The 16,743-nt window shown below is 40.3% G+C and overlaps 1 protein-coding gene across 2 annotated transcripts in view; it reads right to left on the bottom strand.

Annotated features, from left to right (window-relative positions):
* The window catches only part of HECTD2 (HECT domain E3 ubiquitin protein ligase 2), a 113,646-nt gene extending 97,265 nt beyond the window's left edge, over positions 1-16,381 (bottom strand). The window contains exons 1-3 of one of the 2 annotated variants that reach the window (XM_033943402.1): positions 15,922-16,381; positions 7,560-7,689; positions 4,015-4,153 (exon numbers count right to left, since the gene is read on the bottom strand). In XM_033943402.1, coding sequence (XP_033799293.1) covers positions 4,015-4,153; positions 7,560-7,689; positions 15,922-16,014 — 362 coding nt within the window. In that variant the 5' untranslated portion in view covers positions 16,015-16,381. Of the gene's footprint in view, positions 1-4,014; positions 4,154-7,559; positions 7,690-15,651; positions 15,895-15,921 lie in introns of those variants that run through there. The other variant, XM_033943401.1, reaches the window with a different exon arrangement.
* Between the last annotated feature and the right edge of the window lie 362 nt (positions 16,382-16,743).

The following is a 16,743-nucleotide window of genomic DNA, read 5'->3' as shown; positions in this document are numbered from 1 at the left end:
TAGTGTGGTTAACATCATAACAGTTGCTATACTGGGACAGACTGAAGGCCCATCAAGCCCAGTATCCTGTTTCCAACAGTGGCCAACCCAGGTCACAAGTACTTAGCAAGATACTAAGGAGAAAAACAGATTTTATGCTGCTTATCCTAGGAATAAGCAGGATTTCCTCAAGTCCATCTTAATAATGGCTTATGGACTTTTCTTTTAGGAAATGATCCAAACCTTTTTTAAACCCTGATAAGCTAACTGCTTTCACCACATTCTCTGGCAACAAATTATAGAGTTTAATTATATGTTGAGTGAAAAAATATTTTCTCCAGTTTGTTTTAAATCTACTACTTAGTAGCTTCATTGCATGCCTCCTAACCCTAGTATTTTTGGGAAGACGTAAACAAGCTATGTTTGAGCAATTAAGGATCCATTATGCCACTGGTTTTATCCACATGGTGTAGTAATTTGAGAAAGACCAGCTGAGTAAATTTTATACCTCTTTTTATCCCTCAGGCTGGAGAATGATCTGCTGAGTTTAAAGATGTTCGCCTCATAGAGACTGGTTATATCAGGAGCAGCAGAACACCTGTTTCTTTGGGGATGCCCAGGTCTGCCCCATCCAAGCTCCACCCAGACCCCACCCCCATAATAATAGTACTAATTGTAATGCCATTTCTTCCATTCATTCTTCATATATACACAATATAATCTTATTAACAATATATAATGGTAACCATCAAATTAAAACTACATAAAGCAATGAAATATCTAATTTCTTTATTATCATTTTCTGAAAGTTTTTCCTCTCCCTCCTTTAAAGCAGCAAATACAACAAAACTAATCAACCCCATTCTACCTCTATTTAAAATGTAATAAAAATCAAACATCCAAATCATCACATAAAAGCCTCTCCTTTCTCAGCCCCCAGTGACTGCTGATTTAATAGGAATTCCATCTACTAGTTTAATGATATTTAATTAAGTTGTACCATTCCATATCTAATTAACTCAAAAAGGTGCACTTGGCACTTGAAAAATGAAAATTATCAAGCTACTATAATATTTATTTTACTACTGATAATGGGCTATAAACAACATTTGGGACAACCTCCCTCATGCACTACAACCCCCCTCCACAATACTCTCCTCTACAGCCCCCTGTGTTCTCCAGCCTACTCCCCAATGCTCTCCCAAGAAGCCACAGTACAACACTGGAGAAAGAGAAAAAGTGATGCACTTCCTTTGCAAAATATAAAGATAGTAGAAGTAAATTTCAAAAATTGATACATTATAATCATTAAACACTATAGGTTAAATACAAATAAATTGAGTAATATGATACCATTTTATTGGACTAAATACATTTTTCAATTAGCTTTTAGAGGCCAAAACTTCTTTCCTTAGGTTAGGACAGTATACAGCAGTTATGGTACCCTGTTCTGACATGAGGAAGGAGGGTTTGGTCTCCAAACATTAATAAAAAATGTATTAAAATTAGTCCACACTACTTTATCCTAAACTAAAAATAAAATTCATTTTTTCTATCTTTATTGTCTGATCATTTACTTTTTCTAAATATGTTGGCCCCAGTCTTTGGTTTCTTTCCTTGTTTTCCTCAACTTTCTTGCCAAGATTTCCTATCAATTTGTAATTTTTCTCTTCTTTCTTCTCCACTTAGCTTTTTTCTGCCTCAGTCCAGATTTAATTTTTTTCTACTATACAGCCTATAGTTTTGCTTTTTTTTTTTTTTTACTGTGTCTACCTACAGCTTGCCATCTCTTTCCCTCACTCTGGCTCTCCTATTTCACTTCCTCTTATTTCCCAGTGTCTCACTAACTCTATTCTCTTTATTTTCCATCCAGGATTTGACCCTGTCTCCCATTTCCATCCAGCATCTCCACCTTCACCTACTCTTCCCTTCCTTCCATCTAGCGCTCAATCCCCCTCTCTCCCCCCTTTCCATCCAGCACCTAAATCCCATCTCTCCCCCCCCCCCCCATCCAGCATCTCTCTCTCCCTCTCTCCGGCAGCCACGAAGATGAACATTGCAGCCCTGTAATGTCTTTATCTTTGTTTTGCCACTGGCACCCTTAGCTCCCCCCATTACTGCACCCATGGGTTATATATTTTGTTAGGCTTCCAAAGCTGGTATCATGATTCCTGAAGCTGTACAAGTGGTGCCACATCCGAGTTTTCTTGACAGACATTTTAATCATCTTACTATGGATTTTTTCAGGGTGATGCTGTGTGGTTGGTTTGTGTACTGATCTGGATTGGTTGGTATCTGTTCAATCATATTTAAACTCTCAAAGGCAGGAAAAGTCCTTGGTGTTATTTTTTGGGGTGTTACACTTACCTTGTATGAGTACTTTGCCAAGCATTGTTTATGTTGAGATCTTTTGTTTCTGGTGAGGTTGTGGTTATTTCTCATTATTTCTATCACTTTAAAAAAATCTTTCTGGGTCACCAATTGTCGTCTTTTTTCCAGGACAGAAGTATTTGCACCCTTGGTCAATTAATGAGATTTGATCTATTCAAAATTGTACAACAGCTTGCCTCTCTGGATTTGATGGAGGCATATCTTCACATCCTCATCTTTCTGGATCACGGGAGATATCTGATATTCCACGTTCTGCAGCGAGACTTCCAGTTTGTGTTGTGGCGCTCTCTTTCGGTTTGGCCACAGCTCCATGCACCTTGACCAAAGTGATGGTGGTTGTAACAGTCCACCTGTGCAGGATGGGTATTCAGATGAATCCTTACTTAGACAATTGGCTGATCAGGGCCCCCACAGCCTGCACTCAAACCTCTGATTAAATCAGCAGGCAAGTCGCTCCAAGGGGTACAGACCCTGAGCTCCAGAAGGAACACAACGCAGGCTAGCGCCACAAGTATTCAATGAGATTGACCTGGAAGCAACAGTCTACCCACATAGGACTGCATCCTTTCCCTCGTGGAGTAAGCCCAAGAAGGGAACCTCTAAACACCAAAGCCATGAAGAAAATCAAAATTACGATGGAAAAATATGTGAAAATAACAAAAAGAAGCAGAGTAGATCAGAACACACCTGAGTTCACTTGCAGACTATTTGCAGAAGGAAAAACTGAAGAGCTGTTCACCACTGCAGAAGAGGAGGAGTTCAAGATCTTAAAGCAATACCCTTCTGCAGTTTCGCAGGAAGTGGGAATCAACAGCTAAAGTACGGTCTCCTGTGCATATGTAACAGAACCATGTTCTTAGTCATTGTCTCCTCCAATGAAAGGCTAAATCAGATCCCAAGATATTTAATGTAAAATGGATTATTTTCTATATTTTGTGTACCATTGGCCACTAATGTTGCCATTAGCAGAAGGCCATCTTTTTAAAATTACTGCATGAGCACTTACCACCACCTACTTTGTAGGCAGGGCTTACATGGTATCCATGTACTGGCCAGTTAGCACATGCCGATGCATTAACTGGTTAGCATAGAAATGCCCACTCTTTACCTCCTCAAATAAAATAGATATATTTTTAGTGTATGACTAACGCATGTATTTCAAAGTTACTACAGGATGCCTGAATGTCCCCCTTGGTATTCCATTTTTTTGCTGTATTAGGCACACATTAGCACCCAATGCAGCTTAGCAAAAGGACCCCTAAGTTTATAATTTAACATGTAGTCAGTTCAAGAAAACCTGACAATATATAGCTTCTGAAAATATCTTCACATGCTTTCTAATCATGAATGAAATGAACAGTCACTTGCAGTAAGCTGAGGATCATAAAATCTCAGTTAATAAAAACAAAATTATGTATTCAGTCTGCACTATTGAGAGCAAGGCTATACTTTTAAGGGACAGAAACCAGTAACCCAAAAATAGAGACTGAATGAATAATCTGCACCTTCAAGACCAACAAATTCAATTCTAGTGAATACAAAAATAGTCAAGGAATCTTATTTTTATCAGCTTTACCAATAGACATTTATAATTTTATTAAAAAATGAATTTGAAAAATAAGAATTTTAAATAATTTAACTTACTGAAATTCTCTCACAGTTTTGGTACGAATAGGGATGGTAGGTTTTGGAGGAATCAAAGCTTTCATTTCTGGTGGCAACATGTCTGTGGAAATGTGCTGCTTTTGTCTTGCTTCCATACAAATTGATGGTAGCTCTCTTACTATTTGAGACGAGAAAAACATTTTGTTATAAATGTTTCCAGTTAAATATATTATCCATTTCTAGCATATTTATGGTGCTTATAATTGTTTTTCTAAAACATTAAGAGCAGTAATATTTGCACAGGTGAACTAAAGCTTTGTTAAAAAAAATTAATGTAAGGCAATATCCTCAAAAAGATCAAAGTTACAAATAACAGTAATAGGATAATGCTTAAAAGGAGTGCTTGAAGCGCCATATTACTACAGAGGATTAGATTGACAAGAAAAGACCACCACTAACAAGTTATTCATGCTAATCTGACTCATAAGATTATTCAGACCTTACTATAGAAAGACACACATTGTCTTACATCTAACATTTCATATCTCTCACAGTTAGTCTCTGCTAGCCATATCCTATTGTGGCCTAAAGAGGACCAAACTTATGGGTGCTTTTACAAAGCTGCACACATTTTTGAAAGCAAGAAAGATGACAGCAAGCTAAAAACACTCATATTTTTCCTCAGATCCCCTGATGAAGTAGACCGCGAAATGGGTCCCCATTGGGATCAAGGACTATTTGCATAGATAAGTGCCGGTGTCCTTTAAGCTGCATCAATGTCATACATATTCTGACTGAATAGGCAATTACAGAAGGTTTTTGATCCATGATTGAATGGACTCCATGAGAGTGGCAATATAGTGTACCACAATGAGGGGTGTTTTGAGGTCTTTTTTCCTCCTTATAATTTTTATTACCTTATCATGAAATAATTTAGGGCTCCTTTTACGAAGCCGCGTTAGCGGCTTTATCACACATGACTTTTTATCACACGCTAACCCCTGCGCTAGCCAAAAAACTACCACCTGCTCAAGAGGGTGGTAGTGGCTAGCGCGGCCAACAGTTTAGCGCACGCTATTACACGAGTTAAATCACTAACGCGGCTTCGTAAAAGGAGCCCTTAATGTTCAGTTGACAGACTAATATTTTCCCCCTCTTTGATTGTTTTGCACTTAGATTTAGGCACAGAATTTGGTTTTATACAGCAGCTAGTATTCTATAACTCCATCTTGGCATACAGATTTTTATATGCTTTAAATATATGTTATATTATGGTTGTATATGTGTTACAATTTAGGTTGCAAATACAAACAGTGGAAGAAGACTCGACACAGTATGATTTAGGTAGCTATGTGGAGGGGCATAATCAAAAGAAACGTCTAAGTCCAATTCGGATGTATGGCGCTAGATGCCCAAAGTCAGCAATGGTATAATATCCATTCTTGAAAAATATGTCTAGAATATATACTTTTTTTTTTTTTTTTTCAAAAATCATCTTATCTGGACGTCCAGGCCATTGATTAGCCAGACCGCCAGTACATCTATTTTTATACCACATTTGCAACCAAAAATTCATCTAAGTCCTAAACGCCCAGAATAAGACCATTTGGATATGGGAGGGGCCAGCATTGTGATGGACTGGCCAACCAGACATGGCAACAGAGCAGTGGGGAACCTTACAGGGCACTGCTGTGAACTTCACAAAAAAGATACCACATAAACATCTCACCTTAACTTCCTTATAGGATATGGTGAGCCCCCCCCAAATACACTATACCCACCTGTCTACAACCCCGATAGCCCTTATAAGAACATAAGAACTGCCATCTCCGGATCAGACCTTCGGTCCATCAAATCTGGCGATCCGCACATGTGGAGGCCCAGCCAGGTGTACACCTGGCGTAATTTTAGTCACCCATATCCCTCTATGCCTCTCGTAAGGAGATGTGCATCTAGTTTGCTTTTAAATCCTAGAATGGTGGATTCCGCAATAAACTCCTCTGGGAGAGCATTCCAGGTGTCCACCACTCGTTGCGTGAAGCAGAACTTCCTGATATTTGTCCTGGACTTGTCCCCCCTTAGCTTCAAGTCCATGTCCTCTTGTCCGTGTCACATTGGGCATTGTAAATAATTTTTTTTTCCTGCTCTATTTTGTCGATTCCTTTCAGTTTGTACATTATTCAGATCCCTCAGATGGCATGCTAGATAAGAGACATTTGCCTTATCTTTATTGACTTGAACAACAGAAGCATTGTTTTATCACAATTTGTGGTGTTTAACTAATGGGTTACACTGTATTTCACAGTATAGGTATTGTTTCATAAAAACTGGAAGGTTTTTCAGAACCTATGATAGAAAGCCGGAACCGATAAGTCTCAGACTAAGTTTACCTTGTGTTGGATTCTGAGCGGGTTTCTGAGGTTCTTTTCCTTCCAGAATTATGTGACTTTACCCTTGGTGCTGCTATTGAGAGCCCTTTTGGTTTGTATAGTGCTATATTCAGGGTTCTATTTCCATCTCTATCAAATACTGAGTTTGCACTAGGGGGTGCCCTAGGCTAAAAGTCCCCACCCCCTAGGTTAAAAGTCCTGTGTGTAGCTCTACTAGGCTTTCCTATACTAGGTGCTGATGTTCTTGAGACAGGTATGTATGTTTTTATTCCAACCTTTGCGGGGGGGGGGGGGGGGGGGTCAGCAAACACTGGGGGAGTGTGTGTGGGTCTTTACTTTGTCTCTGCAGTGGTTATCCGGTCACTCTGGATACCTTTTGGGCACTTATACCTGTTTTTACATTGTCTAAGTCACAACATATAAGTTCTGTCCAGGAAGTCTCGTAAAACCTTCGATTATTCCTGCAGGACGACTACGTCTAGGTCGGCCCTCATTCCGCCCACACCCCTCCTCCAGATACGCCCCTTTCAGATCTGGGCGCACAGCGGCATTCAGAGGCCTAAAAGGTCCCTGGATATATCCAAAAAACAGGTTTATCGGCACTTGGACAACCTGTCTTTTAGGTCATCCAAGTGCTGACTTGGGTGGTTTTTAGATGTGTTTAAGTTTCGATTATGAGCCCCATATTGTATGTTTTGAACATATTGTATCCTGCTTTTATTTTAGTGATGTTTCCCATTTTTATGCTGTATGTTTTATTTTTAAGTTTTATATGTTTCATTTTGTTATTTATGTTCCATTTATTTATTTAATTTCCCCTGCCCTTCTACCCTTTTGTAATTTTTAACTATTTTTCTCTTGGCTATGCCGAGATCTAAAGGTATGTTTATACCCAGTGTATCTGCAGTGTGACAAATTTTCCAGCTTTATTTCAACCAATAGAAACTTCTAACATTTGGAATGCGAGGTGAGTTTCTACATATTTATTTACTCACCCTTTTACAAAACTGTGCTAGCGTTTTTAAGCGCCAGCCGCAGCTGTAACAGCTCCAACATTCATTGGAATTCTATGAGTGTCGGAGCTGTTACCGCTGCGACCAGCAATAAAAAACACTAGCGTGGCTTTATAAAAGAGGGCTTACTTGGTTTAATTATTTTAAATATTTCTAAACCAGAGATCTGTTACTACTTTACCATGTTTGCTAATAGGTATGGCACTTTGTGTAAGTGAGCTTCTGTCTCCAGCTGCTTCTTTCTTCTGGTTGATAGATGAAATGAAACTGCTCAATGTGGAAACCTGGCCTCTGGCACCTCTTTCTGCTACCTATAATAAAAACAAGCTATTATTTCAGCATTGTCCGACATATTATTGTAAAAGTTATTTATTTATTCAGTTTTTTATCCCGTCGTCCCAAAGGAGCCCAGAACGGGTTACAAAGTACATCCATAATAATCGAGACAGGAAAGAGATGACATAATTTACATAAATTACAATACAGACATGACAATAATTTACAATAAAGACATGACAATAAAACATAAGCACTAAGTAGCATCTGGTGAGATTAGGTGGCGTAGGTGCGTTGACTGAGTGGCATTTGTGTGTGAATGACTTTAAGGCACTGGGTTTGTAAAGAGGAAGGTTTTCACGGCCTTCCTGAAGTTCCAGAGTCCATCTAGTGATCTAACAGATGGGGGATTTCACTCATCTGAATTACGAGAATGATAAGAACATTCAATATAAAGGTAGGCATTAATAATGCTTTCCTCTTTGCTCATATTTCCAGAACATTTCCAGATTTTAAGTTAAAAGCCCATCTAAGGGAAAAAAAAGTCTTCACTCTTCTATGAAACTGGATAAGATCATGCATATTCCAAATAACTGGACTGAACACCAGATCTACACCAGTCAAGGAACTCAGTTTCAGAGGATGCAGGTCATGGACTGCGCCCCGGGAAGTCAGGAATAAACATGCTGCACCAGTCCAACCTCATCATCTGTGTAGGTAGAGAAATACTGAAGGGTTCCAGGCAGCACAAGCCTTTATATCAATGATGTCACTAGAAGAGATCAGTATCTCTAAGTCCATTTCCTAGTAAGGACACAACCCACTGGTTCAGAATGGTCTAGCAGGATGATAAGCAGACAAGAAAGGGGAAGAAGACTTGTCTCAAACAAAGAAAGGCAAGGGGTACATTTATTAACAAAAAATGTTCTAGTACGCTTACTTGATGATATCACAGAATGAATGTCCCGACTAGGATCCCAGTTTCGGCTACCTGGAATGCCTTCTTCAGGGGGCTAAACAAGTAAACCAATACTGGCTTGTAAACGAACGTAATCACAATCAAAACAGGATGCAAAGCTTGTCGGTGTCACTGACAGTGTGCGCGCCAAAATTTAAAAAAAGTAAATTTTGATTGCAATTACATCCATTTACAAGCCAGTATTGGTTTACTTGTTTAGTTCCCTGAAGAAGGCATCCAAGTATAAACAAGGATGGGTAAAAACAGTGTTTTCATCATTGGTTACCTACCAAGATGCAAAATGGTGGAATTCTTTACTTCTAGCTTTGAGGTTTAACTGATTAAAAGCAATTCTGTAAGTCTCAGAAGACGTTTCTGTTTCAGAAATTTGTTCTTGCCAACCGATAAAGCTTTATTTTATTCAGTGACTGATTTAATCATGTTTACTCTGTAATTCATCCTGAGACTGATCACTTGTTCTTAACATGAACTGCTATGAATTCTTAAAGTAATGGAAAGCTATAAATGTCATATGTAGTCTAATGTAATGCATATATTGGCCCTGAATAAAATGACAGAGATTGAAGTATCTCTTCGCGACTGCTTTCAACTCCTAACTCCTCTCACCTTAGATATGACATATAGGGTTGGGGATGAAGAACCTGTCTGTCTGAGTTAGATTGTAAGCCCTTCCAAGCAGGGACCGTCTATTAAATGTCACACGAATGATAAAGGGTATGGAAAATCTTTCATACGCTGAGAGGTTAGAGAAACTTGGCTCTTCTCCCTTGAGAAGCGGAGACTCAGAGGAGACATAATAGAGACTTACAAGATTATGAAAGGCATAGAGAGGGTGGAGAGGGACAGGTTCTTCAGCGAACTACAAGAACAAGAGGACATCCGGAGAAATTGAAAGGGGACAGGTTTAGAACCAATGCTAGGATGGTGGATACCTGGAATGCGCTTCCGGAGGGTGTAATAGGTCAGACTACATTATGGGGTTTCAAAGAGGGACTAGATAAATTCCTGAAGGATAAGGGGATTGAAGGTTACAGATAAAGGAGAAAGAAAGGGTATAGATAAAAAAGAAAAGGATATAAAGGATTAGGGAAGAACAGGTTCTAGACAAAAGATCACTATACAGGTCATGGACCTGATGGGCCGCCACGGGAGCGGACCGCTGGGCGCGATGGACCTCTGGTCTGACCCAGCGGAGGCAAATTCTTATGTTCTTACAGCGCTGGGTACGCCTTTCAGTGCTATAGAAGTGATAAATAGTAGTAGAAGTAGTACGGTTATTTACATTACATTACATTAGTGATTTCTATTCCGCCTTTACCTTGCGGTTCAAGGCAGATTACATAAGAACATAACATAAGAACATAAGAAGCGCCATCTCCGGATCAGACCTTCGGTCCATCTAGTCCAGCGATCCGCACACGCGGAGGCCCTGCCAGGTGTACACCTGGTGTAATTTTTAGTCATCCATATCCTTCTATGCCTCATAAGAACACCAGAGGTCCATCGCACCCAGCAGCCCGCACTTGCGGCGGCCCAGCAGGTCTATGACCTGTCAGGTGTTCTTTGACTTAGCTCTATGATCCCTCTTTTTCTTCTATCTATACTCTTCCTAACCTATCTCTACTTTTATCTGTACCCCTCAATCCCCCTATCGTTCAGGAATTTATCCAATCCTTCTTTGAATCCCTGTAGCGTGCTCTGCCCTATCACAACCTCTGGGAGTGTGTTCCATGTGTCCACCACTCTCTGGGTGAAGAAGAACTTCCTGGCATTGGTTCTAAACTTGTCCCCTTTCAGTTTCTCCGAGTGCCCCCTTGTACTTGTGATTCCCCGTAGTCTGAAGAATCTGTCCCTGTCTACCTTCTCTATGCCTTTCATGATTTTGAAGGTTTCTATCATGTCTCCTCTAAGTCTCCGCTTTTCCAGGGAGAAGAGCCCCAGCCTTTCTAACCTATCAGTGTATGAAAGGTTTTCCATACCTCTTATCATTTTCGTTGCTCTTCTCTGGACCCTCTCAAGTGTCGCCATGTCCTTCTTGAGGTACGGCGACCAATACTGGACACAGTACTCCAGGCGCACCATTACACGATACAGCGGCATGATGACTTCCTCCGTCCTGGTAGTGATACCCTTCTTAATGATACCCAACAAACTGTTTGCTTTCTTAGAGGCTGTTGCACACTGTGCCGATGATTTCATTGTTGTATCCACCAGCACATCCAAGTCCTTCTCAAGGTTACTTTCCCCTAGCAATGATCCCACTATTGTGTAGCTGAACATTGGGTTCTTTTTCCCTATATGCATGACCTTGCATTTCTCTATTAAAGCGCATTTGCTACTTTTTTGCCCACTCTTCCAGTTTCTTTAGGTCCCTTTGCAGGTCTTCACATTCTTCCACGGTTCTGACCCTGCTGCAGAGTTTGGTGTCATCCGCAAATTTGATAACTTCACACTTCGTCCCCGTTTCCAGGTCGTTTATGAATATATTGAACAGCAGCGGTCCCAGCACCGACCCCTGCGGAACACTGCTTGTGACCCACTGCCAGTCCGAGTATTGGCCTTTTACTCCAACCCTTTGCTTTCTTTCTGCCAACCAGTGTTTAGTCCATCGGTGAACATCCCCTTCCACCCCGTGGTTCCACAGCTTCCTAAGTAGCCTTGTCGAAGGCTTTTTGGAAGTCGAAGTAAATGATGTCTATGGATTCCCCTTTGTCCATCTGGCTGTTTATCCCTTCAAAGAAGTGTAGTAAGTTTGTTAGGCACAACCTTCCCTTGCAGAAGCCATGCTGGCTCACTTTCAGTTGTCCATTCTTTTCTATGTGTTCATAGATGCTGTCCTTTATCAGTGCTTCAATTATCTTACCTGGAACTGAAGTTAAGCTCACCGGCCTGTAGTTCCCCGGGTCACCCCTCGATCCCTTCTTAAAGATAGGTGTGACATTTGCTATTTTCCAGTCCTCCGGGATCTCCCCAGTTTTCAAGGATAGATTATAAATTTGTCGGAGTGTTTCCGCTATTTCGTTTCTTAGTTCTTTTAGTACCCTTGGGTGGATTCCGTCCGGGCCAGGTGATTTATCGCATTTCAATCTATCTATTTGCCGGAGTACATCCTCATGGCTTACCTCTATTTGTTCCAGTTTTTCATCTTGATCCCCACTTATGATCTCCTCGGGTTCTGGTACATTGGACGTGTCCTCGCTCGTGAAGACCAACGAGAAGAACTTGTTTAACCTATCAGCTACGTCTTTTTCCTCCTTTATCACTCCCTTTCTGTCTCCATCATCCAACGGTACCACTTCCTCCCTCGCTGGTTACTTCCCTTTCACATATTTGAAGAACGTTTTGAAGTTTCTTGCTTCCCCAGCCAGCCTCTCTTTGTATTCTCTTTTTGCTTTCCTGACCACTCTGTGACATTCTTTTTGGTATTTTTTGTGTTCCTTCCAGTTTTCCTCAGTTTGGTCCTTTTTCCACTTTCAGAACGATACTTTCTTGTTACCTATCGATTTCTTCACTTCATTTGTTATCCACACTGGGTTTTTTGTTCGATTGGGGGTTTTTTTGCACCCTTTCCTAAACCTGGGGGATGTACAGGTTTTGTGCTTTTTGCACCGTGTCCTTGAGTAGGGACCAGGCTTTCTCTACGGTCTCCATCTTCCTTGAGCTGTTTCTGAGTTTTTTTCTCACCATTGTTCTCATAGCACTGTAGTTCCCTTTTCTAAAGTTGAGCGTTGTTGCTATGGTTCTCTTCACTTTTGACGTTCCTATCTCTAGTTTGTACTGGATCATGTTGTGATCGCTATTTCCTAGTGGCCCTACTATATTGTTAAGATATTAAGAAGTACTTAGGAAAAGTTTGAGCATTACATATGATCATTTGCGTTTTCAGCTTTGATCAAACTAAGTTATATACAAATATATTAGGAGGAAATTTCCAGCAGTAACTGCTGTTTTTTGTATGCAAGGTTCCGTCCTGGCAAAATGGTGCAATCCTACATAGCTCTTCAGTTGTGTTTAAGGCACCTCTAAACTCTCTTACGCCAGAAAGATGCACTTGCTATGGAGGAGAAGTCATTGAATGCAGATTCTTTGTTATGGCATACTGATGTCACTGGGAAACGAAGAATACAGATAAACGTTTGGGACTTGTAAGATCAAATGGGCCAAAGATTGGGTGTTGATATATTTTAACTGTTAAATCCTGCACTCTTCATCTTCCAACTTTTGGTGGTCTGTCTTTCGGTCAGCAATTATTGCCTGAACAGCTACTATAGCTTTGTTAATCTTGGACTGTAAGAACGTAAGAATTGCCGCTGCTGGGTCAGGGCAGTGGTCCATCATGCCCAGCAGTCCGCTCAAGCGGCAGCCCTCTGGTCAAAGTTCCTTTATATGCAATATGCAACAAGCACAACATTCTGGCAGCTTTGGTTACCCCCCCCCCCCTTTACAAAGCTGAATTAGGCTTTTTTATTGCCAGTCGCGATGGTATTAGCTCCAATGCTTATAAGAATTCTATGAGCATCAGAGCTATTACCACCACTGCTGATAAGAAAAAAAAGCCTAATGCAGCTTCTTAAAAGAGGGGTGAGGGTGGGGTTTAGAGAAGTATGTCCAATGTCAAAACCAAGGATGTGTTTGTTTAAAGCAACTGGCACCCTTCTTCTGATTTGATCTGAGAATGAGGAATCCAGTTTTGAAGGATTTACAATAATGTATTGATAGCTAAAAGCTACACTGTGCTGAACATACACTGTGAAATTAATAAATGTTATTATAACTTAGGATGTCTAGTCTTTATGGGTTGGCTCACTAGGATCACCCAAATTTCTAATCTCAGTTTGTATTCAAATCAACCTCTCCCCCATTTTTTAGGGGGGGTTACCTTGGTTTATATTCAGATGGGTTTATATTATACAGTATGTAATTTTTGTTAAGTCCTGTGATGGACTGTTTAGTGTTTACCTGTGTTGTCTCCTGACAAAGTTGATAAGTTATTGTTGGTGGCTTTCATTACATGTATAGCAGTGGTTTTCTGTTTTTGTGTGAATGTAAAAAGGACACACACCTTTTTGTGTGTAGGTTCTTTTATGGAACAAATTTGCCTGAAGAGCTGTTATAGATGCCTAAATGCTTTCCTTAAAAACCATATGTGCCTGCAAGCTGAGGAGAATAGAGATCCTGAGTTAAGTACTTGAAATCCTATAAATGGTCCCTATTCTGTGTTCCCCTTACCCCCCAGTAATAACTGCTGCTACCAGCACCAACTGGAAATGTTGCAGGTCTGCTGTCCATATGTTCTATTTCCTACATACTGGTAGTTTCCGAGTAGCATATTTGTAGGGCTTTGTGTCTCTCCACAGTATTTTGCAGTGGACAGATTTTGTGTTGCTGTCACAGAGACAATTACAGAATTTGACTATATGTTTTGTTTGACAAGTGAGAAATCTGGGTCTGATTTGATGAATAGTGTTTTGTTCTGAGATTGAATGGTAGACAAATTCACACTAAACTTACTGTCAACAATGTAATATTTAAACTTTATGATCAGCGGCAAATTCAATGGTTACAGGTATGATGGAAGTCTAGGGTTGGGGAATACTGCTTGTGATTTATATTTTAACCTATACACCATTTTGCAGCTTGTTTGAAAAAAAAAAAAAAGATACATTAAATAAATTACCCCCTCCTTTACAAAGCCGTGCTAGCGTTTTAAGTGCCAGCAGTGGCAGTAACAGCTTGAACACTCATAGGAATTATCTGAGCGTCGGAGCTGTTATTGTGGTGGCCAGCGCTAAAAATGCTAGCGCAGCTTTGTAATGGAGGGGGTTAATAAATAAATGAATACATAAATATCTTAATCATTCATATAGCACAACAATACAGTGAACTGAAATAAAAGATGGTTAGTGGCAGGTTTATAAAATTCTACTACAGGGAGGAAAAATGACCAGATTAAATTAATTTGAAGATCTTTTATCTATTGCTTATTTTTATATTCATAAAAAGTGATATCTAGGCTTAAAAGTTATCTTAAAAGAAAATCTTGAATATGTCTTTTTACAAAGCTTAATTCCATAACATCTAGAAACAAAAAAAAAAAAAGTAAATTGGTATCAATAAAAAATAATTAAAAAAGTGAAATGTTTTATGTATGTGAAGTTCAAGAATGGAAATGAAGCCTCTAACACAGTCTCCCTCTTTTACCAAGGTTTGCTAGCCATTTTAGCACATGCTATAAACACTTATGTGTCCATCTATTTACACATTAGCATTTGGCGTGCACGCTAAAATGGCTAGTGCACCTTAGAAAAAGGACCCCAGTGTCTCTCAAACCTTTTTAGCTTCAGCACACTAAACGGAGCAAATGCTTTTCGCAGCACATTATAATTGAAATTATAAAACTGCAAAACCAAGAAAAAATTAAGTTTGAGAGTTATTTATTTAAAGCTATTTAAACTATGTAACAATAGTGAAAGTAAAGCAGATACAATAAAATAGCTAATTAATGCGATGGATGTGCTTGTTTTTGAGTGCAAATTAACGCAAAACATGGCTCAATAGTCGACAAGCAAGCACCCATTTCATCATCCACCTTTTGCAGTTGCACTCTCTCTCTCTCTTTTTTTTTTAAATTTCTGTCAGAGCTGAAAATCTAAGGGCTCCTTTTACAAAGCCGCGCTAGTGGGGTTAACGCGTGCGACTTTTCATCACGCGCTAACCCCTGCGCTGGCCAAAAACTACTGCCTGCTCAAGAGGAGGTGGTAGCGGCTAGCGCTTCCGGCGGTTTAGCGCGCGCTATTATGCACGTTAAATCGCTAGCTCGCCTTTGTAAAAGGAGCCCTAAGTTACCAAAGATTAGACGATCCAAACAGTAACAAAGCCTTGATTGTTTTTTTTGCTCAAGTTAGGATAACTACTGCATAGTAAAATTGTGGAATCTCTTGTGGCACACAGTTTGAGAAACACTAACAAAATCTTCAACTCAAAGAGCCACGATATATGAAATTTCTATGAAACGAACCTGGGAATAAAGTAACTGGCATAAAACTGTACTGTACACACCAGTGAAAGGCAATTTCCAAATCCACAGCCAAAAAGAGAAATAAAATAAAATAAAAAAAATCCCAAAGTCTGACAAACGAAACCACACGTGAAAATTGTACTCTCTCACTTCAGGAGCGCATTGATTTACTAAGTAAACTAAGCAGGCTACAGACATACCATACAACATACGCGCTTTCAAAGAACACTAGACAGGTCACAAACTCCCATTTGCCGGCGACAGACTTACCCCAGACTGTGTGCTGGCTGTTGACTGTATGGGCGGCAATTTCTCTTGTTCCTTCTCTGCCTCAGGCGGCGAAGGCAACTGGCCTCCGTCCATTTTAACGCCCAAGAAAGTTTGCTGGGGACCGGGCAGCGGCTACATGAATGAAGTGAACACGAAAAGACAGCACTAAAGCGCCAACTTTCCTCAGGTTTCAAGCGAGGCTGTGCACAATAGGCGGGAAGCAGCAGCAGCCCCGGGCGCCACAGGCTCTTCTAGCATCTTACCAATGCGTGGAGGTGGAGCACCTGGGGGCGGGTTTGTTGTGGTGGTCCGGGGCTTCTGTTTGTTTTGCTCCTTTGGGGCTGACGTCGTCACGAGCACGGGAGACGCAGACACAAATAATCCCTTCCGTCAGCATTGGAGATCTAGGGAGGCACGTGACTCCTGAATTCGTGCAGAGACACCTCGGCAGAAAGTTGCATCTCAGCAACTTTAATAGCAGACACAGCTTTCAGTGGAGAAAAAAAACAGCAAACCGACCATTAAAAAAAGAAAAGGAGATAACTGAGAAAGATAACGAAAACGAATAGGCAAACCCTTAAAAACTCAATGGTCGGTCTAACGGACTGTTTTCTGGTCAATGAGAATGGACGCGGCAGCCATCATCCACTCCAAGCCAAATTGCTTTTAAACACTGTGCTGTATAACACCGTTGATATAAAAACTTGTAGCCATTTGTTTTTCAAATTACTTGCTATGGAGGTCCTGAGAAGAGAGAGAGAGAAAAAAAAAGCACGACATTCTGTGATTCCTCAAGTTTTCCCTAAAATTGTTTCCCAAAAA

The sequence above is a fragment of the Geotrypetes seraphini genome, chromosome 4 (assembly GCF_902459505.1).
Source record: "Geotrypetes seraphini chromosome 4, aGeoSer1.1, whole genome shotgun sequence".
NCBI classification, from domain to species: Eukaryota; Metazoa; Chordata; class Amphibia; order Gymnophiona; family Dermophiidae; genus Geotrypetes; species Geotrypetes seraphini.
The sequence above is the reverse complement of the archived record's forward strand: the minus strand, read 5'-3'. Positions and strand labels throughout refer to the sequence as shown.